The 27,110-nt window shown below is 41.6% G+C and overlaps 1 protein-coding gene and 1 long non-coding RNA gene across 4 annotated transcripts in view; both read right to left on the bottom strand.

Annotated features, from left to right (window-relative positions):
• Positions 1-11,325, bottom strand: part of PTPN2 (protein tyrosine phosphatase non-receptor type 2) — a 36,363-nt gene extending 25,038 nt beyond the window's left edge. For all 3 annotated transcript variants that reach the window (XM_039705956.1, XM_039705957.1, XM_039705955.1), the window contains exons 1-4: positions 11,109-11,325; positions 8,476-8,566; positions 936-1,036; positions 206-304 (exon numbers count right to left, since the gene is read on the bottom strand). In XM_039705956.1, the coding sequence (XP_039561890.1) occupies positions 206-304; positions 936-1,036; positions 8,476-8,566; positions 11,109-11,177 (360 nt within the window). In that variant the 5' untranslated portion in view covers positions 11,178-11,325. The remainder of the gene's footprint in view (positions 1-205; positions 305-935; positions 1,037-8,475; positions 8,567-11,108) is intronic.
• Positions 11,326-13,991: 2,666 nt separating this feature from the next.
• On the bottom strand, positions 13,992-27,110 carry LOC120500814. The gene is made up of 3 exons (XR_005627178.1): positions 26,332-27,110; positions 21,187-21,288; positions 13,992-14,504 (listed from the first exon to the last, which is right to left on the bottom strand). It is a non-coding gene; the product is annotated as an uncharacterized LOC120500814 (long non-coding RNA).

The raw sequence follows: 27,110 nt of genomic DNA, 5'->3' as shown, positions 1-27,110 counted from the left end.
TTCAGGATGTACATTTGTTAGATGTTCTTTTCACCAAACTGAACTGGATGTCTTAGCTCCCTCACTTCACTGTCATATTAAATACACATTACAATGCTCATCAGTGAGAACATCTGTTAGTTCTTCTAATGTAACAATCAAACATTGCTCAACTGTATTCAAATTGTGTGGCATATTTTACAACTTCACGCCTAATGTCACTTACCGATTCTTTTTCAACAATCCTGTTCAACATGACAACTGCTTTGGTTTTTTGTTGCCATACCATTAGCCAAAAATGACAACATGTATTAGGTAGTGGACCCTGCATAGTAAAAAACACAAAAATAGGCATGAGAATGTATAGGCAAAGCAGTGTTTGAGCACAGTTAATAGTTCACTGTGGGAAACAGGAAAGAGTCTTCCCCTTAAGTTTAAACAAATTATTAATAGAATTATAGAAATGGCAGGCAAGAAAGTAGCCACAGATCATTCCAGGACATAAAAAGATTGGGGTTTTTTTTTAAGGAAAAAAATACCAAACAAAACCAAACAACAAAACAGTAAGAACTCGGGGAATGGTTATTTTGCTTTAAGCATCCCTACTGTTGGGCTGTTAGAAGAAAAGCTACTGCAGGCATGCTCAGAAGGTACAAGATGGCTTAAGGGGTAGAAGTATTGTTGCAACATATTTACAAAAGAACTGAAGAAAAGTGGAAGAAGTATTTCAGAAGCTTCATATGCAGTAAATTACTCATACTTCAATATCCCCTTTAGCTTTTCTTAAAACATAATCTATTAGCAACTACAACACACTGAGATATTGTAATTCATGTAATAGTGATATATTTTTAATTCATGGAGATAAGAAACAATCCAAATATGAATTAAAACTGTACAAATCCCCCTCCCTAGATTCTCAATCCCTGTAATAACCCAGTAATTGTACTGCTTACCTGTGTTAAAATATAATATCTCTGGGCTTCTTCTATGACCACTAGGCTGGCATTGATATAGTCATTCTCAGTGTTCTGGAGTTTTACACGACTGTGATCATCTAAAATTCAAAGGAAATTAAGAATTAATGACGCATCCATCTTGATGAATACTCTCTAACAGGCAAGTTTAGGTGTAAGTCTAGTCTACAAGCAACTAGTACTAAATTCTGCTGTATGACCCAAACTACAAATAAAAGAGAAACTAATTTCTCAAATAACTTTGATAACTGTCCCATTCTCCCACTGGCATTCTATCAGAGTCATTTCAGACAGCTATTAATAGAAGCTGCTCAGAAAACTGGAATACCTATTTAAAAAAAAAAAAAACCCAAGCAAACAAAATTACCCTCCCACATAAGCCTAAAGGTCCTCACAGTCATCCCTCAACAGTTACATTTCCTTAATACAACAGCACCACAACTCACACCAGACAACACTGCCCTATCACACCAGATCACTCCACAGCATTATTTCCTAAGTTCATTATTTCCTAAATTCCAAGATTTTTGGTGAACTGAAGTTTCAAAGGTTGGCATAGAATCATAAAGTTAAGCTCACACAGCTAAAAAAAAACCCCAGTAAAGTCTACTTGCAGTAGTAATTCAAGCCAGGCTTGAATTTGATAAATTTCATTTTCCCTGTAAGCTGTTGTTAAATATTATACAACACAAAAAATACTAACAAAGGCACATGCACAACCAAAAAGAGTCAACAAATCACCCAATTAAAAGAAGCCTAATCTCACAACATTGTTTAATTTCAAAATTACACAAGCAAGACTGACGATTCCCCTTTTTATGGCAGAGGCAAGCAAAGGACTCTGTTTAAAATTCTACCATTAATATGAGAAAGATTATCATACTGTCAAACTAAAAAACTGCATAATAAAAAAATGTCATTGTGGTTGCTTCTGGAACCTTTTAATATGTGATTTATGAACCTCTAGGAGACATTTAGGTAATCAAGACTTGTTCAGAGTAAGTAATCCTTCAGCCATTTATCAGTCACTGTATTAAATAAACAGTACTTTCAGTTTAAAATTTGTACACAGCAGCATGCTGGAAAATGAGATTCAACTGACTGTAAACCTCCTGAAGCTCAACACCTAGCAAAATAAGAAGAGCAAATAAAAAATAGCAAACTAAAATTACTTTAAGAAACTTCAACATATCTGAGGAAGAGATGGAAGAGATTCCATAAGGAAACTGACAGCAGAGGGAATTATGATGCAATACCAGTTTTTACAACTAAATTCAACTAGTCTGACACACAAAACTCAATTAGGGCCCAGACTGCTGTTAAAATGCCAGTCCACCCATCCTTGCACCAGAAGGCTCACAAACACTTTGGGAAACACACAAAGACATGAGCAACTACCAAGTGTCAAATTCAGCACAACTACAATAGATGAACTCACAGCCAGCCTGTGCAGCACAAGGCTTATCTCAGAAATCATAAATATAAACCTGAATAGGCAAAAAACTAATGGCAATCAAAAACAGTTACTCTTGTATGGTTTAATATGAATACTTTCCATGTGTTTGGAAACCTGGAAAAAGTACATTTACTAGGTCTTGATCCGCCTTTACATTCTACCTCATCTATCTGCTATTGGTAACCACCGAAGATCATCTTGTTGGATTTGAGTAAAGAAGTCAACAATAAAGTGGAATTGTTTTGCTGCTGCTGAAGCACTCAAATTTGGGGCTGTTGCCCCACCTCCCTTAGCTCCTAGCTTTTATATGCAGTCACATATGAATGCGCAGAGAACAGAAAAATACTGAAAATTTATTTTTGATGTAAAAGCATGAGAAAAACACCGGGTTGGTCTGTTTTCATTAGCATTCTAGCTGTAAGACAACACCACTTTAATTTTCAGGAGTCTTAAAAGATTTATGATACCCCTGTGTGAAGAAAAAAAAATATTATCAAAGCCAAGACACAGCAAAATTAAGACACATGTGCATTTTAAAGTAAAATATATCCCTTTGTATTATTTTGCCAGGATAGGAAAGCATTACTTTTTCCTTTCATGTATCACTTTATCTGAAATGTTTCTACTGGAAAGAAACCAAGACCTCTGTAAATATTACATGTCATTTGCCAACAGGAAAAACTTAAGATCTTGTTATAGTAAATCACACATACCGGTACCAGTGTTCTCGGAAAGGTGACGCAAGCAAGCTCTGTTAACAGTTTAATCACCCAGCGGCAGCTGCTGAACTGCTGCCAGGGACAAATAACTGCAGCCTCTAAGGAGGTTTCCTACTTTAATCCTTACTTTCTCAGATTCATTTTTTCCCTTCTTATAAATTTTGCTTTGTAAACATGACAAATAAAGTTCTGCAAGTTGTTTGGTTTTTTTTAAGTCCCTTTAATAACTAGTTCTATGTACAGACAGCCTCCCTCTCCCTCCCCAACTAAAACAGAGGAGATCCTGCAAGTACTCTGGCAGACAGTCCACAGGACAAAAAAAACCCACACTAGAATATATTGATTTCTCTTCTTTCAAGGGATGAGGTTCTTAAAGGACACAATGACCTAGAAACCTCATTCAAATCCTGGCTTGCTTTTCTGAATTAACTGAAGCAAGCCAACTTTTGACAGTGAGTTAGCTGTAATACATTTCCCGTATGTATATAATTTCCAGTTACAAAGTACTTAAGATTTATATGAACGATAAACCTATCTTTAAGATAAGATTTAGCTTGTGTTGCCATGCCCACAGCAGCTAAAATACAGTACTGCTTTTCTGAAGAGCTAATTCCCCTATTTCGACAAACTGAAAAGGAAGTGGAAACCTTAAAAATTATTCTCATTCTGGCTCCTGCACTGAGAAAAAACACTCCCAGAACGACCCTATCTGAGTAAGCAAGTTCTGATTACCCATTTCCAGTGGAACCCCATCCCACTGACAATACCTCCCATGCATCAAATAATGCCAAAACTTCACAACACTCATCAGTCTGCTCACCTCCTGCTTAATAGAAAATGACAGATCCAGTTAAAATCAAGATACAAAATGTTTGGCATTTTACACCACGCAGTTCTTGCAGTTGGTTAATGAAAGGTATTCATTATAAAACAAGTGTGTTTGTAGAACACTGTATAACTTCAAAATTATCTTTTATCGAAGAGATGTGTCTGATCCCCCAAATATACAGCTATTAACAATAGAGGAAGGAGAAATGCTACTTAGTGGATTAAAGAAAGTCATAAATCAAACATGCAGCCACCGCAAGCCATCCTAATGACCCTGGCTAACCTTTCCCGCCTACCAACAAATCCCTTCCATTTCACTAATCTAAATCTAGTCTAGCTGAGCTGCTAAATTATTAAAATTGCAATAGTCCGTCACTAGACTTCCAGTCTCAAGTTTCAGAGGTAGCTTAAGGCAAAGGAAAGGCAAAATGACTTCTCACCACCCTGTCACTGGCTGTACACAATGAATGCCATCGTATCAGTCATGGCCTAGCTCACCACTGAAACGTATTCATACCGAAATATGCATGTCACTACTGCACAGCATCCTTACAATTGTAAGCAGGATTACAGGAAAAAATATTAAGGCACATTAAAGTTTATATCAGCATGTGCTATAAAATTCTCCTCTTCCCCAACCTCAAAGGAAGAAATATCTCCAAACTCAACAGAACCTTGAGTTTATTTTGCAATGTTTCATGTGGTAAGACGTTTTAGAGAATCGTTAGATAACGTCATAAAAATCACTAATGTCAGCTTCTAATACTTCAAGAAATGCAGCAGGCTTATTCTGGGCTGAACACCTCCCTGTTCTCAGCACATCCACTTGAAGCACAGGACAGAAAGGGAACAAACATTCCCGCAATGATAATTAATCAGCACCAACTCTGCTCCCTGCAAAACACAATTCTCTTCATGTTCCTCTCCTGTACTCCATGCCAATTGTAAGCCTATGGTTGAAAGATCTGACACAAAATCTACTCAAGGCCACAGGAAGAAAACATGAGAAATCACTACCTTGCAAGATCTTCCAAAAGCAACACGATCTATCAGCAAAAATGCTCAGATGACCCAGGTTCTTGAGCAACACACCATATTACAAAGGAAGGCTGAAGAGAAAATTGTGTAAACCCCCATCTACCCTTCCAAAGCAAAAAGCAAAAAAAAAATACTGCCAATTTTGCTGAGGGGATTTCCTTCTTGCCTGTAAATCTGGGACCTCAGGTCTAAAGGTGTTTACAGTCAATCTGAGACACTAGACTCCTCTGGTAAGAACTGAGGTTAAGATTTAGAAGCAAAGTTAATTACAGAAATCTTTGGAGTTTCATTAAAATTATTAATAAAGAATAACAACCTCACAAGTTACTTTCCTCTGTTAACAACATTTTCTGAGAAATGGTTTCATCTGTCCGGAAATGACTGGCTGTCAAACCAAACCTATTTCAGATTAACTTCCTGTTTCAGTACTATGAAGCCAAAATACTCCTCTGCCTATTCTAGACTAATACCAAACTATTAGACTGCTATTTTCTTTCATCTAGGCAGTAATTCTTGAGGGCTTTTACCAAACCAAACTTACATATGCTACAGATCTTTAGCCAACAAAAACGGACACTAACAGAAATACTCATGAAACAGGAAACAGTGTGAAACTCAACCGTAATGGGCAGAGATGCTTAGCCTTTCCCAGCAAACAGAAAAAAATTTTTATCCAGAAATGTATGTAACAGACAGAAGTTTGTTTCAGTGTACTTGTCCCAGGTATCACAGTTGAAATGGGGCAAACCAACACAAAATATTTTTCCTGGACTTGTAATTGACATATTTCCCGTAAAATTGAACAACCTTTGCACTTCCTCTTGCAGACACACCACCTCAGATTCTAGACAGGCTTAGCAGCTACCACAGTTAACAAACCATTTTCTCATTGCTTTTGGAGAAATAAAACTCTTTCTTTAAAGTATGTCTTTCAGTATGATTAAGTAGCTAGATATTAAAAGTCCAACAGCTGGTTCTGAAGGCCTTTGGCTATTTGAGAATATTAGTACCACCCATTTTTCATCTAAACACTGTTAAAAAGCAGCAAAATTTACAAAGTGAAGGACTGAGACATCAAGATTGTGTGAGACTGAGTTGTCTCACATTTCTGCAACACCAAGTCCTTGCACACACGCACCACAATTAGATGTGTTCACCACAGTTATCAAACCATGCAGCTTTTATCCCAGCTGCTTTGAAATTTAGGCACTGCTACCTTGAAATCTTATTTATCATACACTCCCCTCCAGGCCTCCTTCTGCTCCTGACTCTCATCGTTCTAACTGATGCAACTGAGTCATATTTAAAAATACAGAAGTGAAATTCAGGAGGAATTAACTAGTTCAAATACAGTGTTTTGCTCTGTTCTCCTCATACAGCTTTGTTCCTAGTGCCCAGTTCTGCAAGCTATCTAGGTGGACCAATTCAAACCATCCTTCTTTCATAAATGCTAGAAACTGACACATTATTCATAAAATTCACCATCTTATTCAGTTCATTCATCATGTAATAATCTATGTCAGAGTGTGACAGAAAAGCTCTAGCTTTTTCCTAAGCCAAACCACTACTTCAATACTAGATTTTATCTGTCTTTCTGCTTTTGCACTGGGTCCAGGAATTAACACAATCATTTGTATTTTTTCTACTGGCTAAATATGCATTTCAGAAGCAGGTTTTGCCATGACTAAAGCAGAAGCGTTTGATGTTCCTCACTACTATAAAAGGCATGCCATGATTAAGGAAAATATTGAGCTGTACATAACTGCAGGAGATGAATACAAGTCACATCCGTAAGGTATTACTGGAGGCATTATTAGATATTACTTAAATAAAACCATGTATTTTTATTTCTTTTAAAAACACTGTTTTTAAAAAGAAAAAAGCACAAACAGCTTGAAAGTATATTTTCACTCTGTACATAAATTACAGTCATGTATGGGAGAAAAAGTAGATAAATGCACAGATACAGTGTTTGACATGGAAATTGTACAGGATGTTAGACCCAGGACTAGAACCTAGGACTTCTGGGCTCACATCTCATTTTCTACCTTCTCATCTTAAACCCCCACTGCAACTTAGATATGGAACAGAAATTGAATAAAACATCTCTTTCAGCACTGGTAAGATGCCAGTGCTGTGCTGCAACAGGACAGCAAAGCTGGGACACCCAAGTGCCTCTGCACAGACCAACACGTGTCCACCAGAGGCCTGGCTCCATTTCCTGAGCCTGTGGTGGAAGTCAGTCAGCCTTGCCTCATCTGAGGCATCTTCCCAGTGCTGGACTTTCCTCCAATGCACTGAATTCCTAGGCTGAGTTCCATCAGCCTGTGTGGGAAATGGATTTATAGAAAATTTCAGGGGGGGGTCAGCACCATGCCAGACTGGACCCATTTGGTAGGAATTCTCTGTGCCAGTGGAGCATCCTGGCAGCACCCTAAGGAGCAGCACTGCATCTGAGCAGTGTGACTCAACCCAGGACCCTTTCTGGGCCATTTTGAGAAGTGCTATGCACATGCTGTCACCACAACTCTCAACTGGAAACAAGGAGCTCAGCACTTCTCCAAATCTCAGAAGAGGTATTCAGATCAACTGAAGCAAAAAGCCCCAGTATACCAGCAACCCTCCAAAAACTCTAGATCCAGTAAGAAGGTGGTTTTCAGGACCCTTCAGTATTCTGGGAAACTTCATAAGGAACACAAACATGTTATCTGTCCCAACTTTAATATACTGAAAAAAAAAATTAAAGCTGTATCATTTCCCCCCTATCTGTAGCTCACATATCTTTTTGCAGTAATTTTGGCTTATAATTTCTGAAGTAAAATGCTGATGAAAAGAAGCCCACAGCATCTCTGCAGCAGAGAAGCTGGTCTAAAAAAAGTTTTTTTTCATGTGAGACATAAGTTCATTAAGTCAAAAAGACCATTTTATGGCAATTAGTAGAAGTAAAAAGCACTCCATACCTTATTTACTATACGAGCAAAACCAACAAAATTTCAAGCATTTTTTAAAGCAACAGTAGAAATTGAGTGGCATTTATCCACACCATCTTAAAAACGGTGTTTTTTAAGTTCAAAAAGAAAACATTTCTTTTAGTCAAGGTGTACTAACTTAATCTCTATACTCATTTTTTACAACAGATAAAGCAAATTAAATAAATCATTTCCCCATGAGAAAAACACTTCTAAAACATTACTCTGCAGCTCACAAAAATTTACCTATACACTAATACCTTTGATTTGCAACCATCTCTCATTCACCATTCAGCACAATGAGCTTAACATGCAGAGTCTTCTCCCTCCTGTCATACACATTTGTGTGTGTTACCAAAAATCCTATTTACATTTATCAGAGGACACATGCCTACAGAAATAAACAAAATGCCAAATTTGCAATGACCATGATTTATCACCTCCAGTGATGGCAGGGTAAGAGAAGGTCTAATAAGTTTAGTTGCAATGATTGCAGAAAAGGTACTCACATGGACTAACATCTCTGTATCTGTTTCGATTTCTGTTTTCTGGATATTTTGCAACTCTGTGAGGGTAGTCACTGGATTTATGTCGGATTTCCTTAAAAAAGACAAAATAAATAATTGACTTATAGCCAGCAACCTGATTAAGATTAACATTCTACACATATTATTAATTAAGCAGCATTACTAATAATTAACATTTGTTTAAACCAAGTTTTACTGCCCCTAGTGTCATTTTTCACTCAGAAGATGCATTTCATTCATGGCCAAACTGCTACCATTTAAATCTTCCTACATTTGGCTAAAACTACCAAATGTAAGCACCATCTGACAAGCAACTGATGCATCAGGATCCAAGGGCAAAAAAAACCCCTAATCCCAGATATTTATTATGCTTACAGTTTACCTCAGAGCTGCACATTATCTCCCAAAGCAGTAAGGGACTCAGATGCAACAGCAGTATTCTGCTGGCTCCTTTAAAGCAATTGGCAGCATAAAACCCCACAAACTTCAGTGAGCCAGTTAATGGTTTTATGGCTGCTATTAAGGCCATAGGATTATTCTTGGTGGTTTGATGGCTCATCCCATACAGCTGTAGTTAAATATGAACCAATATAAGAATTCTGGAGTCACAAATATCAATGGGAATCAAAGCCTGCTCTCCTCACGCATTAACACAAACCTTCTAATAATGTAAGAGATATTCAGACACACACACTATTTTAAGGACCCTACTGTTCACACGTTCTGAATGTTCTGCTTTATTGATTTCTTCCCTGAGGGCACCTTTTCTAAGGCTTCACTGGGATATACAGAATTACCTTATGTAGAAAACTGAAAATGTGTATTCTGCTCTGTATTTATAGCTCTGTACTGATGCCATCTCAGCAGAAATTCTGCACAGTACAGAATTAACAATATTTTACTTTGAATTCTCCTTCTGTTTTTAGATTATGTTGCTACATTTGATCATTATGTCCCAAAGGGCATTTAAACTTCTTATTACAACTGAGCATTCTTTGGTCTTCTCAATGTTCCCACTATCTTTGTCTTCAAACTTCCTAAATAGTCTAGTCTATTCCCAGACAATGAACACAGCCAGAAAGGGCATCAGCGGAAATATAACGTACAAAAGAAAGCTCCAATTTTTAGCACTGGTTGCATGACCTTTCTTTAAAATGCACTGCAAAGAACATAAATCAACAATGTGGAGCAGCAACTGCCAAGCACCAATACTCCACATATTTGTATAAAAACCTCTTGATCTATTCGGTTTTCTGTTTTGAAACAGACACTGGAACTTCTCTTGTTTACATGGCTGACAAGCTTTGGGAACTTGCTCGTGGAACGAATGGATCTGGCAGGCATTCATATCCAAGTTTCCAGGAAAGGTAAATTTTGTATTACTCAGTAACAGGATACAACATATTTTGTTTCTTACAGCACCTGCACCATCAGTGCACAGAAACAGACCCATGTTTTGGTAAAGAAACATTAAAATAGCTAGAAACACTTCTACAGTGATGGTGTGGGAGGGTGGGCTTGCTAAAAAGAATTAAACAAATGTAATGAATAATTCAGAAATCAGTTTTCCCACATAATATCCAGCCACCGCACAGAATCAAAGCACGTCCTGACCTGGAAGGGACCCACAAAGACCAACAAGTCCAACTCCTGACTCTGCACAGAACACCCCAAAGAAGCACAGCATGTGCCTGAAAGCACTGTCCAAACCCTTCCTGAACTCCGGCAGGCTTGGTGCTACATCCTACTTATTTTGTAATACAGATATATATACAAAACTGCAACAGCTGAAATATTACAGTAGAGATACTGTATTCGAATAATATATAAAACAAATAAATTATTAATTTAACATAGAAAAAGCATAATTTGAAGTCAGTAAAGAAAACTTTGGGGTTCAGTTCTCTTCCCTCATTTGAGAAATAGTGCTATAAAATACTGTGGGCTTAAATAACTGCTCTAGCGACACCAGCTGATACATAATGCCTGTTTTATGGGACTGACTGTTCTCGGAAGTTCTTAATCTCCTTAAAAAATATCGCAAATACTGCATTTTATTTACTGGCACAGGCGCAGAGCCCCCGCAGCAGACGCCGAGCTGGCCAAGGCAGCGGGAACGGGGGCTGAGGAGGCAGCACGGCTGCCTGAGGAGCCGCACGAACCAGCGCAGGGGGGGGGCACCCAAGCCCTGGCCGAACCCGTACTATGGGGCACGGGTTCCCACACGGCCCGCAAGCCGCGGCAGTCCCCGGGGCACTGTCCCAGGGGGCAGTCCCAGGGCGCTGTCCCGGCTCGCTCCGGCCCCGCTCCGGGAGCCCCGGGCGCAGCGCGGAGCCGGAGCCGCCGCCGAGCGCCCCGCGCCTGCGCGCCACCGCCCCCCGCCCGAGCCCGCCCCGAGTGCGCACGCGCAGCGCTTGCCCACGGCTCCGCTGCTCGCACCTGAGGGCGAGAGTCGCGTTGGCCCAGCGACTTCCGCTCTCCCCGCTGCTGAGGCGGCGGCGGAGCCGCACGCCAGGCACGGGCGCTGCCGGCCCCGCGGGTCTCTCCCCCCCCACCCCGCCCTTCCTCCCTCCCTGCTGCTCTCCGGCTAGAGCCGGCCACGCCGCTCGGCTCACCAGATAACGCGCCTGCCAGTCGTTCGTGGCGTCGATCTCCTGGAACTCCTGCTCGATGGCGGCGGACATGATGGTGGCGGCGGCCGCCAGGGCGCGCGAGCCTGTCCGCAGGAGGCCGAGCGGCGAGCCCGCACCCGCTCGCGCGCAGCCCCCCGCCTCGCGGCAGCGGCGGGCGCGGCCAAACGCTCCCGACCGGGTGTCCCGCAGCCGGCGCCGGGCGCATGCGCGGCCTTGGCCCCGCCCACCGAGGGCCGTGGAGATCACGCCTCCCCGGCACGAGGAGGCGGGAAGCACCTGGGGTGACGTCACTGGCGCGGCGGGGGGCGGGGCCGCACTCAGGTGTCGCGGGGCTCGGCAGGGCCGGGGGCTGCGGTCGCCAAAGGAAAAATGTCACAAAAATCACGGACTCAGTTCGGTTGGAAAAGATATCCGAGATCATCGAGTCCATCCTTTGGCCGAACAACTAGACCATGAGCACCTGCAGGCACGGTGACTCCATCCCCTCGCTGGGCAGTCCGTCCCAGTATTTAATCGCCCTTTCTGTGAAGAATTTCTTCCTAAAGTCCAACCCGAACCGCCCCTGGTGCAGCCTGAGGCCATGTCTTCTCGCCATGTCGCTGGCTGCCCGGGAGAAGAGACCGACCCCCAGCTGGCCAAAATCTCCTGTCAGGCAGGTGTAGAGAGCGATAGGGTCACCCCCGAGCCGCCTCTTCTCCAGGCTAAACACCCCCAGCTCCCTCAGCTGCTCCTCACAGGCTGTGCTCCAAACCCTTCACCAGCTCCATTGCCCTGCTCGGGAGACGCTACAGAACCCCAATGTCCTTCTGTACTGAGGGGCCCAGAACTGACCTCGGTATTCAAGGTGCAGCCTCACCAAAGAGCGTGCAGGGGGACAGTCACTGCCCTGATCCTGCTGGCCACACTATTGCTGATACAAGCCAGGATGCCACTGGCCTTCTCGGCCACCTTCACACTCTGCTGCTCTCGTTCAGCGGCTGCTGACCAGTGGTTCTTTTCCACTGGGCCACTTTGCAGCCACTCCGCCTGTAGCGCTGCGCCGCTGTGCCGATGTCCCGGAGCGGACACGGCCCCGAAGGCTCCAAGAGCTCTTCCAGCCGCCGGCGAGGCCCCAGCCCGGCTCCGCTTCGCATCCCCGGCAGCCGCTGGCCCAGAAAAGCAGAAGTGCGGGGACACGGGCGTGTCGGACAGACAAATCCCAGCGGGGCTCGCCCTCCCGAAAGCAGAAACGCCGTGTCCCGCAGCGCCTGCCTCTCTGGGAGAGAAAGTCCCTTAAGGGGCGGCTCCGGCAGGCGCTGGGCAAAGCCAAGGGTCGGGCCGGCTCAGAGAGCGCTGCGCTGTGCCGGGGGACACCAGCCCGAGCCCCCGGGCAGGCGGGGCCAGCACACGCCGTGGCTCAGCACAGAGCGGGGGAAACGCCCGGCTCCTTAAAAATGTGTGAATTGGTGCCACAAAGGGCCGTGTCCCATCAGTGTCAGTGTCTGAAGGGAGGGTGCCAAGAGCCAGGCTCTTCTTGCTGGTGGACAAGAGGCCACGGCAGAAACTGATGCGCAGGAAGTTCCACCTGGATATGAGGAGGAACTCCTTTATTGTGCCAGTGCCCGCGCATGGAACAGATGGCCCGGAGAGGTTGTGGAATTTCCCTCACTGGAGATACTCAAGAATCGTTTGGACGCAATTCTGGGCAATGTGTTGCGGGATGACGCCGCTTGAGGAGGGAGGCTGGATCAGATGATCTCCCCCATTCTTCCACATTTTGTGAGAGGTTACAGCGCCGCCCCGCACGCCGGTGACGGTCCTGCCGCGGGTTCCTGTCCCGAACCTTCACTCCTGGCACGCCCTTTCCCTGCTTGAGCAGGGAGGCTGGATCAGATGATCTCCCCCACTCTTCCACATTTTGTGAGAGGTTACAGCGCCGCCCCGCACGCCGGTGACGGTCCTGCCCTCGGCCCCGCCCCAGCTCCTCTGCCGCGGGTTCCTGTCCCGAACCTTCACTCCTGGCACGCCCTTTCCCTGCCGCAGGCTCTCCCCCACCCGCAACACGGCCCCTCACGGGCTGGGAGGTTTCCCTGGAAACGTTTGTCCCTGCCCTCTCCCACGCCCGAGGGGCCCTGCCGCTCCCCTCGTCTTCCCTGCTCGGGCACACCGGCCCCGCTGCCTCGGAGTGCCCGACCCCAGGCTCGTACCCACGGGCAGGGGCTGGGAGTGTCAACTGAGGTGTGACCGACAGCTGAAGGACGCGATGCCATCCAGCGGGATGGCATGGATCCGGACAAGCTCGAGAAGTGTACCTACGGGGACCTCGTGAGGTTTAACAAGACCCAGTGGTCAGGTCAAACCCCAGTATCAATACAGACTGGGGTCCAAATGCATGGAGAGCAGCCCTGCCAAGAAGCACTTGGAAGTGCCGGTGGGTGAGAGGCAGGACATGAGCCAGCAGCGTGAGCTTGCAGCCCAGAAAGCCAACCACATCCTGGGATTCTGCCCCTCTGCTCTACTCTTGTCAGCCCCCACCTGGAGAGCGGCATCCAGCTCTGGAGTCCCCAGCACAGGAAGGACATCAACCTGTTGGAGCAAGTCCAGAGAAGGGCCAACAAGTTGATCAGATGAATGCAGTCCCTCTCTTATGAGGAAAGGCTGAAAGCATTGGGATTGTTCAGCCTGAGAAAGAGAAGGCTCAGGCGTGATCTATTCACGGCCTTCCAGTACCTGAAAGAAGCCTACAAGAAGACCTGGATAGACACATTTTAGAAGGGCATGTAGTGATAGGGCAAGGGTGAATGGCCTCAGATTGGACTTGGATAGACATATTTTAGAAGGGCATGTAGTGATAGGGCAAGGGGGAATGGCCTCAAATTGAGAGTAGGTTTAAATTAGGTATCAGGAGGAAGTTCTTTGCTCAGATGGAGGTGAGACAGTTCTTTGCTCAGATGGAACAGGTTGTGCAGAGAAGTTGTGGATGCCCCATTCCTGGAAGTATTCACTGCCAGGTTGGATGAAGCTTTGAACAACCTGCTCCAGTGGAATGCAAAGGGGTTGGAACTAGGGAATCTTTAAGATCCCTTCCAGACCATAAGATTCTGTGATCTACAGCCCCTGTGATAACCAGCTGAGTGTGGCTGTGCCATCACTCTGGTTCCTCGTGTGCTGTCACTGCAGCCCCACACCAGCCCCTGCCTCCTGTGGGCCTCACCTGATGTTTAAGCACAACAACAACAAGCATTTTTTTTGAAACAGACTTTTCATTTTGAATACCTGTCACTGAATGCTGCTGTATTTCCTTTCTGCCACACAATGCTCCAAGTCCACTGGCTCATGTGCTCCCCCAAGTCCTGGAAGAAAAGCTGGAGTCCTGGACACCATGGGAGTCTGTGATGCCTTTGAAGTACAGCAGATGGAACAGCATGGATCAGTAAGTTCATAACAAGTTTTCCCAAGTAACTCAAGGAAATGTTGCACAAGATTTTCTTCAACTATGGGTTCAAGCTTTGAAATCAATGTAGGGAATGGCTTTCTTGGTTTTTCTGCCTGCACGACTGAGGCATGGGTCATGTCTGAAGTTCTGCTGGTGCTCTCTAGTTAATCAGTGTTCTATGTATGATCAGTTATGAAACAAGCAAATAAGAAAACATTTGTGAATTATGTTTGTGATTTAAGAGTACAGAAAAGCGTCCAAGTGCCCATCCTCAAGGTAATGATTGATTTTCATTTGAAATAGATTTCTTTTAATTCAATTATTTAAATTGTTCTTTATATCAGAAAACTTATGTTGCACAAGCTGGCTGTAAGAAAGTAACTAGGTACATGGAAGCTGTCTGCCAAATAACATATTTTAATAAAGAAATTAAAATAGGCATCTTCTTTGCTGATTTTAGTCTTTGGCAAGCTTTTCCCTGTATATAAGCTTGCTGATTGGTCTGGATTTATAGCATTTATGACATGATGTGCTTTTCACTCGTGCTTGTGATATTTGGGGATGTAGTTAATATTGGGACAGCAATGTAATTGTCTGGTTAGGAAAGGCAGTTTTATGGTAGCAGCATCCATCTAGAATCTCTAATGCAGATCAGTGCCCAGACACATCTCGTGGAAAGCTAAAAATGTTTATTAGTTGGTATTTGGAGCTGGTTTAGAAAAGCAATAACTTGTAAACCAGAGTTTTCTGAAGAAATTGCTATTGTCCAGATTTGGGTTACTTAATTTTTACTGCAAATATGCTGAAAATGCAGCACCAGTTCTCTGGCTTTTAGTATCTGAGCCTAGGATAGGCCCAAGATTACATTTCTAATGGTCTCTGAAGGAGAACTGTATATACAACATAAACAAAGTACACTCATTAGACAATTTATTCTGCCAATAGTAACCTCCCATTCTGTATTAGCTGTGCAGCCAAGTCCAGATGAACCCTACATAAAGTCTTATGCCCTTGGGACCATGTGAGACATGCAAAGAGGGACAACACAGTTGCTGGAAAGTCTAGTATATTGTAGTGTTTTCTGTCTTAGTATAAACAGAAGCAAGCAATGTTTTTTAATTAAAATCTCTGATAATTTGAGAAGCCCATTGCTGTACTGACAAAGCAGTCACCCCAAAGTAATTGGTATCTGCAGTAGTTTTGATTTCAAAATTGACTTTGGTGCCCATGAAGACCAATCAAGTTAATTTTAAATGTTTTTGTCCAGTGACCTTGGCTGAACAATTATTTTAGTACCAGTCTGGAACAGACTAAGTGTTTGTTCCTCTGTGTGTACTTTTTTGGGTCATTCACTGGAACTACTTAAGCACCATTTATTGGAAATGATCTGGTTTGTGCTGCTTTTCTGAGAACCATTTTAGATATTGGTAGATGAAGAACAAATTCTTCCCTGAGGTAGTTTTATTCACAAATACACTCCACATCAATTTTAATTGTTAAGGAAGAGAGCTGTAATGTGCTTAAGCTTGCCACTATGTGAAAGGAGGAGAACATATAATTCCTGATTTAAGTTTTATAGCCCAAGGCCTAAAGAAGAAGAGGATCCTCCCTTCCCCGATGAACTGGATAGGACTTGAAACACAGAAGGGCTGGCCACTCCTCTGGCATCTGGTAGGGAGTGGGAGAAGCTGAATGAAAAGGTCCAGTGGTCAGGATAAAACAGGTTTCATTTTTTATGTTCATTACAGTGCACTCTTATTTCAAACTTTTGGAAGCTGTGTTCGTTGCTCAAGTGAACATTAAAATTCCCATTACTGAAAGTGGGTGTTGGTGCAAATACTTTTCCTCAACTCTATTATTGCTTTTCTTCCCCTGCCCAAAATTGTATTCTAGCATACAACAAGAAGGGGGGAAAAAAAGAAAGAAAACACCCAGAAACCCATAGCAAACCCTTCAAAATGTATGTAGCAAAATGCAAATCCTTGAAGGCTGCTACAAAAGTAGAAGTGCAAGGGCCTCAAACAGGTTTGCTTTTAGCTCAGGAGGTCTTTCACATCAGTCAGAAATCCACAACAGTGGGATCCTATTGTCCAGTGTCTGATAAGAACCAGCTCTGTAGTAAAGGTGATGGGATTGTGGAAGAGGAGGACAATACAGCTGTGCCCAGACTACACAATTGCCCAAACTGTTGTCTGGAGTTCTGTGTAGAAGAAATCCATGGCCAAGGAAGAAAGGAAATATTAAGAACTATTAAGGAAGTCTGTTTCACGGTCTAGAGATTTGTGCAAGTCTGTATGGCACTGGACTCCCATGGTGAAGCTGAAATAATTGTGGAGTATGAAAAGAAAAGGGTAACTGGCAGAAGTGCTGTCACGAGTGAACGGACACACCAGCTGGCAGAAAAGGCAGCCAGCCAGGATGTCTGAGGGATAGAACAACTTTAGGCTCTGCTGTGGCTTTGTGAAACAGCCCTTCCAGCAACCTAAGCTGGGGTGTGCAGTCAGCCACAAAGCCTAATGCCGATGAGTCAATGCAGGGGTGTTGGGTACGGCTACGGGAAGAAGAAAAGAGCCAGTTGCCAAGAGAAAGATGACCCCGAGTTATTATTTTTCTCACTTGTAGAGAGGATCTTGTCTGCTGGGGATGGTTTGTGTATGTTACTTGACTTTCTCTTTCCTTTTTACCCCTAACTACAGAGACATTTATTGAAATCATCATTTGCAAGTGAGAAACTCTTAATTCAGTGAGTGTGGCTTAGTGTCATTCCATGGTCCTTGTCAGAATGTCAACTTTTGCTAGAAATGGCATCTATAGTAACTGCCTATAGCTGACAGAGTTTTCATGTTGAAAGTTTGTTTGAAGATCATGGGTGTATTAGACTTTAAAATTGCCTCACAAACTGAATAGGGCTGTTCCTTGCTTACACTATTTATAATCTCACAGCTATTGTTTCAAAGCATTACTTTGTATAATGGCATAATGGTTAATGAGCACTTCTGGAAACAGTTCTGGAGTAGTTCTTTATGCTGGCCAGTGAGTCTTTCACTCAATTTCTCTTACAATTGTGAAGTGATAGTATCATGATCTTGTAACTTGTTTCTAGCACAGATTCTGTATTTTAGTGGTTTCTATGCTTGATTATATGTATCTTCATCCATATTCAAGCTTATCTTCCAAATTACAAAATTAAGGTAGTTTTCTGAATTACAGCAGGAAACACTGTGATGCACCAGACCACTGCTGTTTGCTAGGAGAAGCTCTGGTAAGAAAATACTGTTTTAGCAGAAGAAGACTTTCTCCTGAGGAGTAACAGTAAATGTTTCTATTATAAACTTGTATTCTCAGTTTTATGTTCCAGTTTTCCTTTGGGTTTCCCAGCATCAGGACAAAGCAATTGTGACTATTTTCATGGATCTAACAATCTCTGAATTGTTTTGCAATTTTTTTTGCCCCAATTGTTCAAAATAAGAGTCTTCAGATTGTAATCCATGCTTGTAATTTATGCCTCTGCATTAGACAACCTGATATGCCAATAACAGGAAAGGATTTTCTTGTACTACTGACTGTAACAGGGATTTAAAATATCTTATTGTTACCAGCTTCATAGATACTAAAATTTACCACGTGGTGGTGAGCCTTTAGCTTTTATTAAAATAATTACTTCTGTCTTTCCTGTGATAGCAGAGGTACGTCTGTACAGGATTTGTGATAGCTTTGCCTGTTTTTAAGTTGACATTAATATATCGAATTTCATACAATTTCCCGTAGAAGCTTGTCCTCTTGAGATAATGAGCAGCCCTGTAGGAGCCACATTCTCTGAGTCACTGTTTTGATGGCAGAGTTCCATGAGTGTGTGGCTCATTTCGCCTGCTGAGATGTCCTTTGGTATGTTATAGAGAACAAGGTGTTCACACTTGTGTCACTGTGGAAACCTGAGCACTGGATCTCGTAAGGACCATGGAACACTACAGCAGAATTTGCATTGCTGCACTTGCTTGGCAAGGCAGGACTGCCATATTCAATGCACCTCTATTTTTACCTCCAAAGTAAGTCAAAAAGCAAGGAGGAAAATAGATTTTGCCTGTAGGTGGCAAAGAGCCATGAAGAAATTGTTAATTTTAAGCAAGGAGGAAAATAGATTTTGCCTGTAGGTGGCAAAGAGCCATGAAGAAATTGTTAATTTTTCAGGCAGCATGATTTCCTAACAAAAACAAATTAGTAGTGCATGTAAAATTTACCTTTCCTTTTTTTAATTTGATAATGTCTCTTATAAAAATGTCTTTGAAATTAATCTACTAAAGTAAGGAGTCTTAAAAATCTGGTTTGCAAAACCAGTATAATAGAGCTTTTGAATGTATGCTATGTTTCCTTTGGTCCAGACATTTCAAACCTCTAATTCATACCCTTGTGGCATACAAATAGGCTATAACTGCTAAGCCAATTTGTTTGTTTTCTCAAAGAAAAGAAAAACTGAATGTAATGTACTCAAAGAAGGATCCATAACACACGTTTTCCAATTGGAATGCTGTCAAGGTCTTTAACATCTTATTTTAGCCAGTGGAACAGTTCCAGCAGTTCAAGTCATGACATGACCACTTACTGGAATTAACAACCCAGGGAGAAAAGTGCCCTTATGCAGAACGTGTCCAGTATCAGAATGGCTGTAGGAAACTCTCTGGATCTTTTACATGTTATACATTTTAATTTTTTTTTCTCCTACTCTCTCACTGCATATAAAGTTACATCACTAAAAGACACTATTTTCCTTTTAAAACCTCTGTGGAACCCCTCCTCAAGCAGAGCTCTGCAAGTTCTTTAGTGGCAGACTTTCTAACACAGATTTGCAGTAAGGAAAAAATGTTACAAAGAAAAAAAGAAACAAAGTATGTTATTAAGATCGTATTTGTCAAGAAATATCCCACATGGTCACTTCAACATCTCAGGTAGCTTCTAGCTCCCATTCTCTTACACTGATTTTGGAAGCTCTATTCACTTGAAATTAATTTTCACTGTCCAAGATGACTGCTTTCTTCATAGCAGCCCCCCCTGAAGCACTGAGCAGGAAAGGTAAGGTGCAGAGTCAAAACAAAGATGTTTGGGGTTTTTTATTTGTTTTGTGCTCATCAAAGACCACCTCAGTTTTCCCTTTTGTTTTTCTTAGTTAAGGAAGAACATTTAATTGAATGTGGTGACTGGCTTCCTGAAAGTGATACTGTGGGAAGGGGATTAGGAGATACAACTGCCATAAGCCCATATCTGCATTCCCTAAATTGTTACATTAACATGTAGGTCATAATCAGAACAGTCTGGATTTCCCATTGCTTCTCAACACATTGGTAATACCTTATGGATACTGTTATCAGAAGTTATAAATGCACAATCTAATTTCTAGATTCAGAATATATTTTGGCTGGTAAATGCCATACAAGGAACAATATGTCAGCAACAATCATTTGTGAAACTCTGCCACATGCACGGTCTTTGTCCTGGGGTTTTCTCTGGGAAACATCACAAATCATGTGATGACAGTATTTCCTTGTCTCAGAAAAAGGTGTAAGGATAATTCTCACCTAATTTCCAGAGTTTCAGCAACCTTGGAAAGCAGGATGAGGCAGACAACTGAAGGAAGTGACTGTATCAGTCATTACAGCTAATTCTGCTGTCAAATGTGCATCAACAGCGTGCAATATTACTATTGAATTTACACAATTCTGTCACAGCAAATGGCATAAATCCTGAATTTCTTTGGACAGGAGGTTCCAATGAAATAATGCAAGGATTACATTTCTAAAACATAAACATATATGCTTCTCAGGGTGTTATTAAAACTTTCCCATCTCTTTCTTTTACCTCTCACTTTCCTCAGAGAAGAAGAAGTGGGGGTGCATTGTTCACACAGAGGAGTGAGTCATTAATAGGTTTGATAATTAATCAGATTAATGAAATCTATGCTGCATGTTATAGCCCTCTGGTTACTCTAACTGGAAACTCATATACACAGCTTTTTATACAATTGTTTTTCTAATGGGAATTTCATAGATGTGTATCTTTAAATCTACCATTCTAACACAATGTGATAGAAATTAAATTAGCTAAAACTATCATGTGCTGAATTATATTTTTCTTGATAATTTAAAAATATTTATATAAGAAGTAAGGCAGATACTTTTAATGATCATGCAGATAACTGCATGATTAACTCTTGGAAGTTTACTTCTTTCATCAGAATACAGCATTATTGGGGGAAAAATGAAAATAATATTTTTGCTTTAATCTGTGCAAGTCAGCAGATGGTGGTTAAGTAGTCTCTGTACACTGTTCAGTGTTCCATTCGTATGCTTATACTTTGTGCATGATACTTGTGTATATAAATATCATCTGCTCCTGCTGTCCTCCCACAGAGTGCTTCAATGCACTGGGTATTTTCTTTGTATTTCAGATATCTCAAGGGCAGGGGCTCAGAAGAGATGCTCAGCACTTAGGGATGGAACATAAGCCACTCACCAATGACACATGTATCTGAAATAGTTGTATTTCATCTTATTCAAAAGCATAATGGTGGGGGAAATACCAAAAAAGCTGTGTGGGTAAAAATTATGTCTTTTAGGCATGCACTGTTTCCTCCACAATGTAGCAATGGGTTACCTTGGGCAGAAAGCAGTCACTGGCAATCAGTGTCACTGACTTGACCTTGGCTGAAAGCAGCATCCCCTGTGCAGCAGTTGCTAGTACGCCTCCACAATGGAGCTGTGTGGGAATGTTCAAAGCACCATTAATCCTGCGGCACGAAGTGAACATTTCTTAAAATACCCAAGTACTTTTTTCAGCATGTTCGTATGGTGGATGCTCTCTCAGATTTGGGCTGTGTGTGCTTTGGCATGAGCCTTGAGTCTTCAGTTTAACTTATTCCTGTAAGGCCAACTAACCATGCTAATTTGTACAAGATTGTAGAAAAGAGACTTAACAACATGCAGACTTGATGCTTCTCTTGCAACAGTGAAGTTTCAAGATTTAGAAATAATTTAATTAAAAATATGTTAATGTAAACTATGACCATACAGTTTACACAATAACATTTTAAAATTATATAAATTCTTTGCTGCTTCTAATGATTCCCTTGAGTAATCTGTCCTCATAGCAGTTCCTGCTGGGAAGTTCTCCTTGTTATGATTCTGATCTAACAGCATTGCTGAGTTGAGACATAAGATGAATAAAGTGACTGGTGATTAATATGAAGTCACAGTACACTTTCTCCTTACAGGGAGTGCACCCTCACATCTGACAGTAAGGCAGCATTTTTGCTAGTGAGAATTTCATGGGCAGAGGGGACCATAACTGAGCACAACAAAATATTTTCAAAATTTCCAGTGAATGGGAAATTAGCTTTTGTAGTCATGTGTCTTCCAGAAATTCAAGTATGCTTCCCCTGGAATTTTGTCTGGGATTTCATTACATGTTCTTAATCCAGATGTTTCAAATGCTTTGGAAACAATGAACTATTATTATTGTCAGAATAAATTAATCACATTTCCTTTTAGAAATGTCAGAGGGAGGAGGAGTGCTTAGCACATCTCTAGGGAGCCTTTTGGTGTAGACTCTCTGCTGGAGCCTGAAACCTCCCTAGACAAATATGTTTCGCTTCTCCTAATGGTGGTCAAAGCAGAAAATTACTCTAGCACTGCCCATTTAAAATTTGCTGATATATATTATCTGGACTATATCCCCAGACTGTTCCTTAGTCAAATTTACTCTGTCTTGTTATGCCTCGTGATTAAGCTATATATATAGCATGTGACATCCCTAAATATGTGATTCCATATCTATACCATAGTCTCCCCATGCACCTTGCAGAAATTTAATTTGAAATCTGAGATAGAGAGATGGGGTCTATGCTTCATAAGAAGAGACTGAAGGATCATCTAACAGTTTGAAAATCTTGGCTTATGCCCTTTCATAAATATTCCTTAAGTCTGAAGCTGCCTGTAGGTACTGCCACTTGCCTCAGCTGAGATTCCTGTTACCCCCCAAGCACATAATAGGTCTTTATTTCTTATGCATCTTCTTTTAGATACACTGAATGTCTCCAAGAGTTATTATTTTGCTAGAAGACAGAAGTATATGGATGGACCCTGAGTTCGTTGAGCTGCTCTGCCTGTAGATGCAAAGATATGTTAGTGTTCTGTATAGCTGCTTAAGTAATATTTTTTTAGAATGGGTAACCCTGTTGTGTTTGGGGAATATGTGGTTTTCCTAAAACACTGATTTCAAAAGCTCTTTAGCCTATTATAGCTAAATAGCATTTTAATGAAGGATGTTTGTTACACTTAACAACAACAAAAGTATCAATCTTGTAATGAGTAATAAGCAAGTTACTTCACCATGTTGTTATCATCCTTCAAACTTCATTGTACCATCTCTGCTGCATTATAAACTAAGACTGGTTTCAGACAAACATTTGGATATTACACCCTAGTATAAATATTTATTCTTCTTTTTCCAAATGAAAAAGAAATTCTTAAAGAAAATTATTGCTGAGCTTTCCATTTTAAATTTAGAGTTTTTATTTTATTTGAACAGAAAACAGCAGGGCCAGCTGCAGGAATAGGCAATGTAGGCAGGTTGCCTATGGATGCAGCTGTTCAGGGTGGCACAAGGGCCCCAATAAAGAGCAGCCAAGTTCTGCTCTTTCCTCTGCCAAGGCATTTCTCCTATGGATAGGAAGACCATGCATTTGAGCTGTTCATATCATGTGAGCAACTTATCTCTACCTTCTGACAGCAAACTCGCTCAGCCTAGGTAATTTGTAGTTTTATACTCTAAGGATGTATGTGTTACATTGTATGAGTGTGTGCTTTATTCTCACTCTAAGAGTGAGTATGCATCAGCAGCAGTAGCAAACCTGACCTTCTGAGCCAATCCTATTCCTGCCCCTTCCTTTGCCAGAGCAGCTGAGCCCTGGAAGCAGTGGAGGAGGTGTAATGATGAGATGTTTCTGCTTGAGAGGTGAGGAGTGTGGGCAATGAGAAGAACAATCTCCTGAAACTAGAGACCAGAGAGCTGGGATCCAGTGACTGATGAAGTAGGTGTCTTAATTCTACTCCGGGTCATCCCAAAACTTGCTGAGTGGTCTTGACAATGCATCTCCCTACACCTCCCTCTCCTCTTTCCTCCATGCTCTTCTTCATGCACATCCACCTTCTACAACCTTCACGTTCTTTTCTGTAGAGTCTAGTACTGCTGCAAAATTTGAATTTTCCTGTACGAGGAGAAGACTTGAGTCAGCTCCAGGAACCAGCTACTTAAAATTTTCCAATCTATTAAGCAGATCACATTAAGCTGTACGCTCACTTTAAATATGTGAGAAAGAAAAACTCCAAATAAAGGAAAAAATAATCTAAATATATACCTGTAGTAAATGAAATTGTCACATTCAGAATGGATGGCATCATGATGTGCATTTGGCATCAAACACTATGTGGTGCAGCCCTGCTTTTTGTGGCCCACCACAGCTGTGCCTCTGTCTCCACAGAGCAGGAGGACTGCCATCCTGCAGCTCCATCCATGGTGAGAGGCTGAAGGGGAAAGGCTGCAGCATGTGCTCCTTCCCTTAGCACTGCTCTCCCCCTTCATAAGCACACTGCTGAAGGAAATTGGAGCTGGCTCATCTCTGAGGTCACTGAGAGGCTATGGAACCTAGAAGGCAGAAGTCCTTCTTCAAACCCAACTCGCCAAACCCTGCCTGACCACACTGTCCAAATCATTAAATATTACTGTGGTAACTGGTGGTGCTGGGAAATCTTTTTATAAGCTAGTGAAAGATTTGTGTTTGCACCCACCAGTAAAGGCATTAAAGGCTTTCTCAGCCCATAAACAAGCATACACAACCATTCTGTAAGCAACAGCTATAATAATGCGTTTGATATTCTATCATAATTGTAGTCTGCAAAAATGATTTAACTGGTAACTTTGTCAGCATTTATACCCTGTTTTCTACTTCTGATCTTTCTTTCCACACTCCAGAACAGACGGAGGAAAGCCACCGCTGCTAAGTTTAGACTTTTCTGTCTGTTCTTACTGTGAAAACTCTCAGGGCCAGTTATTTTCTACTTTTTCTCCTACAAGCTGTTTCTATTTCCCAACTTAAGATCACTAGTTTAAAGATAGCTCTGATGTAATTATATCATCTGAGATCAACCTTCATATTCATCTGTTATGAAGCCATCAGTATTCCCTTCCTAGCTGTCAGTTATGTTGCTTGTCAACTTGTCATTCCAATTTTCCCTCACATTTCTTTGCACATTCATATGACTCAGAACAGTTTCCCATCCATAAGCCACTTACTTACACATAACACCACTTCTGTTTCTCCTTAACTCAACTTTATGTGCTGCCACAGCTATACTTGGTCATGACTGAGTAACTGCTTTGCTTGACTGTCATTTCTAATAATTATTTTGCTTACTTTCTCTTCCTGTACTCTTTTGTATGTTAAGTGGTAAAACCTAATTTTATAGAGTTGAAGCTGATATATTTTTTTCTTGCATCTTTCTAATAGTCCTTTTTTTAGATAAAACAGTAAGTTTTAAATCCTATTTGGGAGATTTTGTTGAGTTCCTGGCAAAATAAATCACAGGTTCTAAGTGGAACTCTGCAGCAGCAACAAAGCAGGGTGATACATAAAGGTTCACTGTTCTCTTTAGGTGCCTGTTTTACTCTCAGGTTACTCACATAAAGGCTTTGGGACTTTACCCTCATTTTTGCCCACAAAATAATATTTTGCTATTAATTTCTTGCCATGATAGGCCAGTCATGCCTGGCAAGTGATCCTCCTAATTTGTCTTACTCTTCATAACAATAATTGCTGGTATTCTTTTTTCTGAACAGGAATTCAACCCACATCTTGCACACACTGTTGTGATTATGCATGCTTTCCTCTGAAACATTCCCCTTTAGATTTCCAGTTTGTATGACACTTTTGTTACACATACAAGACCACTTGCTAATATTTTCAATCTCTTTCCAAGTTTTAAGCCTCAGATTCTCAAAGAAAAGCAAACTCCTAAATGACTGGGCTTACCAGTCATTTTTTCCCCCTAATCTAATTGCTCAATAACACCAGTTCATATTTCTACATTGCCTTAATCCAGGACATACAATAATATATATTATTTCACTCTCTGTGAATTATTATTAATTGTTGTGAATCCAGTTTTTAAGGGTTGTACCATGTTAAGGAAAACATGGTACAAAAAACTGTGTGGATTTCACGGGATCAGGCAGGTCTTCCTTGCCAAAAATAATATTTTTTAAAAGGTTGTCAGGAACGGAACCTTTAGCTCTGCTGAAAGCTGTTTGCTGTGGGCATGATAATCCATGAGTGCCTGTAACAGACCAGCTTCTAGTGCAGACATGAGTGAAGCATGTAACAGTGGTAGCCATTTTAAACAGGCTTCCTCGCCCTCTATCCCATGCTGATACAAACATTCTTAATGAGTACAGTTCATAATTTTCTTTCTGTTTGGTAGGTCTTTGCATTTTATAAAATGTCTCTCTACAGGCAAAAGCAGCTTTTACTTGAAGAAGGTAGTCAAAAGGGAGAAAAGGAAAGTACTAACTGTATTTTTTTAAAATTCAAAGCAATGCCAGTTAAAGTAATTTTGAATGAGAATATCTCTACCAATGCTAATACACTTACACTAGACTTCCAGCAGAAATAAATTAAGTTATGCAGTTTTATAAAGTCAAATTGAGAACAAAATTGGCCTACTGTGTCAAAAGTGAAAAACTAACCTTATTATAGATGCTTTTACTTCTTCTTCTGTGCTGTGGTTCAATTTAATTTAATCAAGGTATAATACTGAATCAAAATGCTAAAAAATATGCACCAGCATTGCCATAGTTGTGTGATCTTCCTCTGCACATCATTATGCAAATAGTAATGCTAAAATACAACTGTCTTTTCCACCTCACGCACATCATCAGCACAAACAGAATGTCCTTCCTTACTGTTCAGCTGTAAGAGGAAGTCTCCAAGGTTAGCTGGTAGCTGAATCCCGATTCACGTCTCAGCTAACTGGAACCTGCAAGCTTCCTGTGGTTTCCCTGAGTTCCAGCATGCTTCCCATTATCTCGCTATGTGGCAGGAAGTGTTCTGGTTACCATCAGCAGCAGATGCTTGTGCCCCCCTGACCTGGCCGTGGTAGCTGCCAAACACTGCTGTGCACTGGGGACTGTCCCTTTGTGCTCCGACTTCACAACCCTCGGATACTCTGGACATGCAGCAGGGAGCTGCTGTAACTTTCCAGCACTAAGTGTCTTGCTTTCTGGATTTGTTATACCAGTCCAAGGGGAATGTCTCACTCGGCAGTAGTCTTGAATTTGTTATTAATTTCACCTAGATGACGATAGAAATAAATTGAAGTATTCGTTCATAACAAAGGTTTATATTAGACCTAGGTGGGAAGCAAAGTGCTCACATGTTCACACTATTTCCATCTTATTTACCACACTACCCCAGATGTCAAGACTTCTGTGGTCCAAGATAATTTGTGTTCATGTTACATCATTGG

This window comes from Passer montanus, unplaced genomic scaffold (assembly GCF_014805655.1).
Source record: "Passer montanus isolate IOZ18808 unplaced genomic scaffold, ASM1480565v1 scaffold19, whole genome shotgun sequence".
NCBI classification, from domain to species: Eukaryota; Metazoa; Chordata; class Aves; order Passeriformes; family Passeridae; genus Passer; species Passer montanus.
Note: the sequence above shows the minus strand (reverse complement) of the source record. Positions and strands in the feature narration are given on the sequence as shown.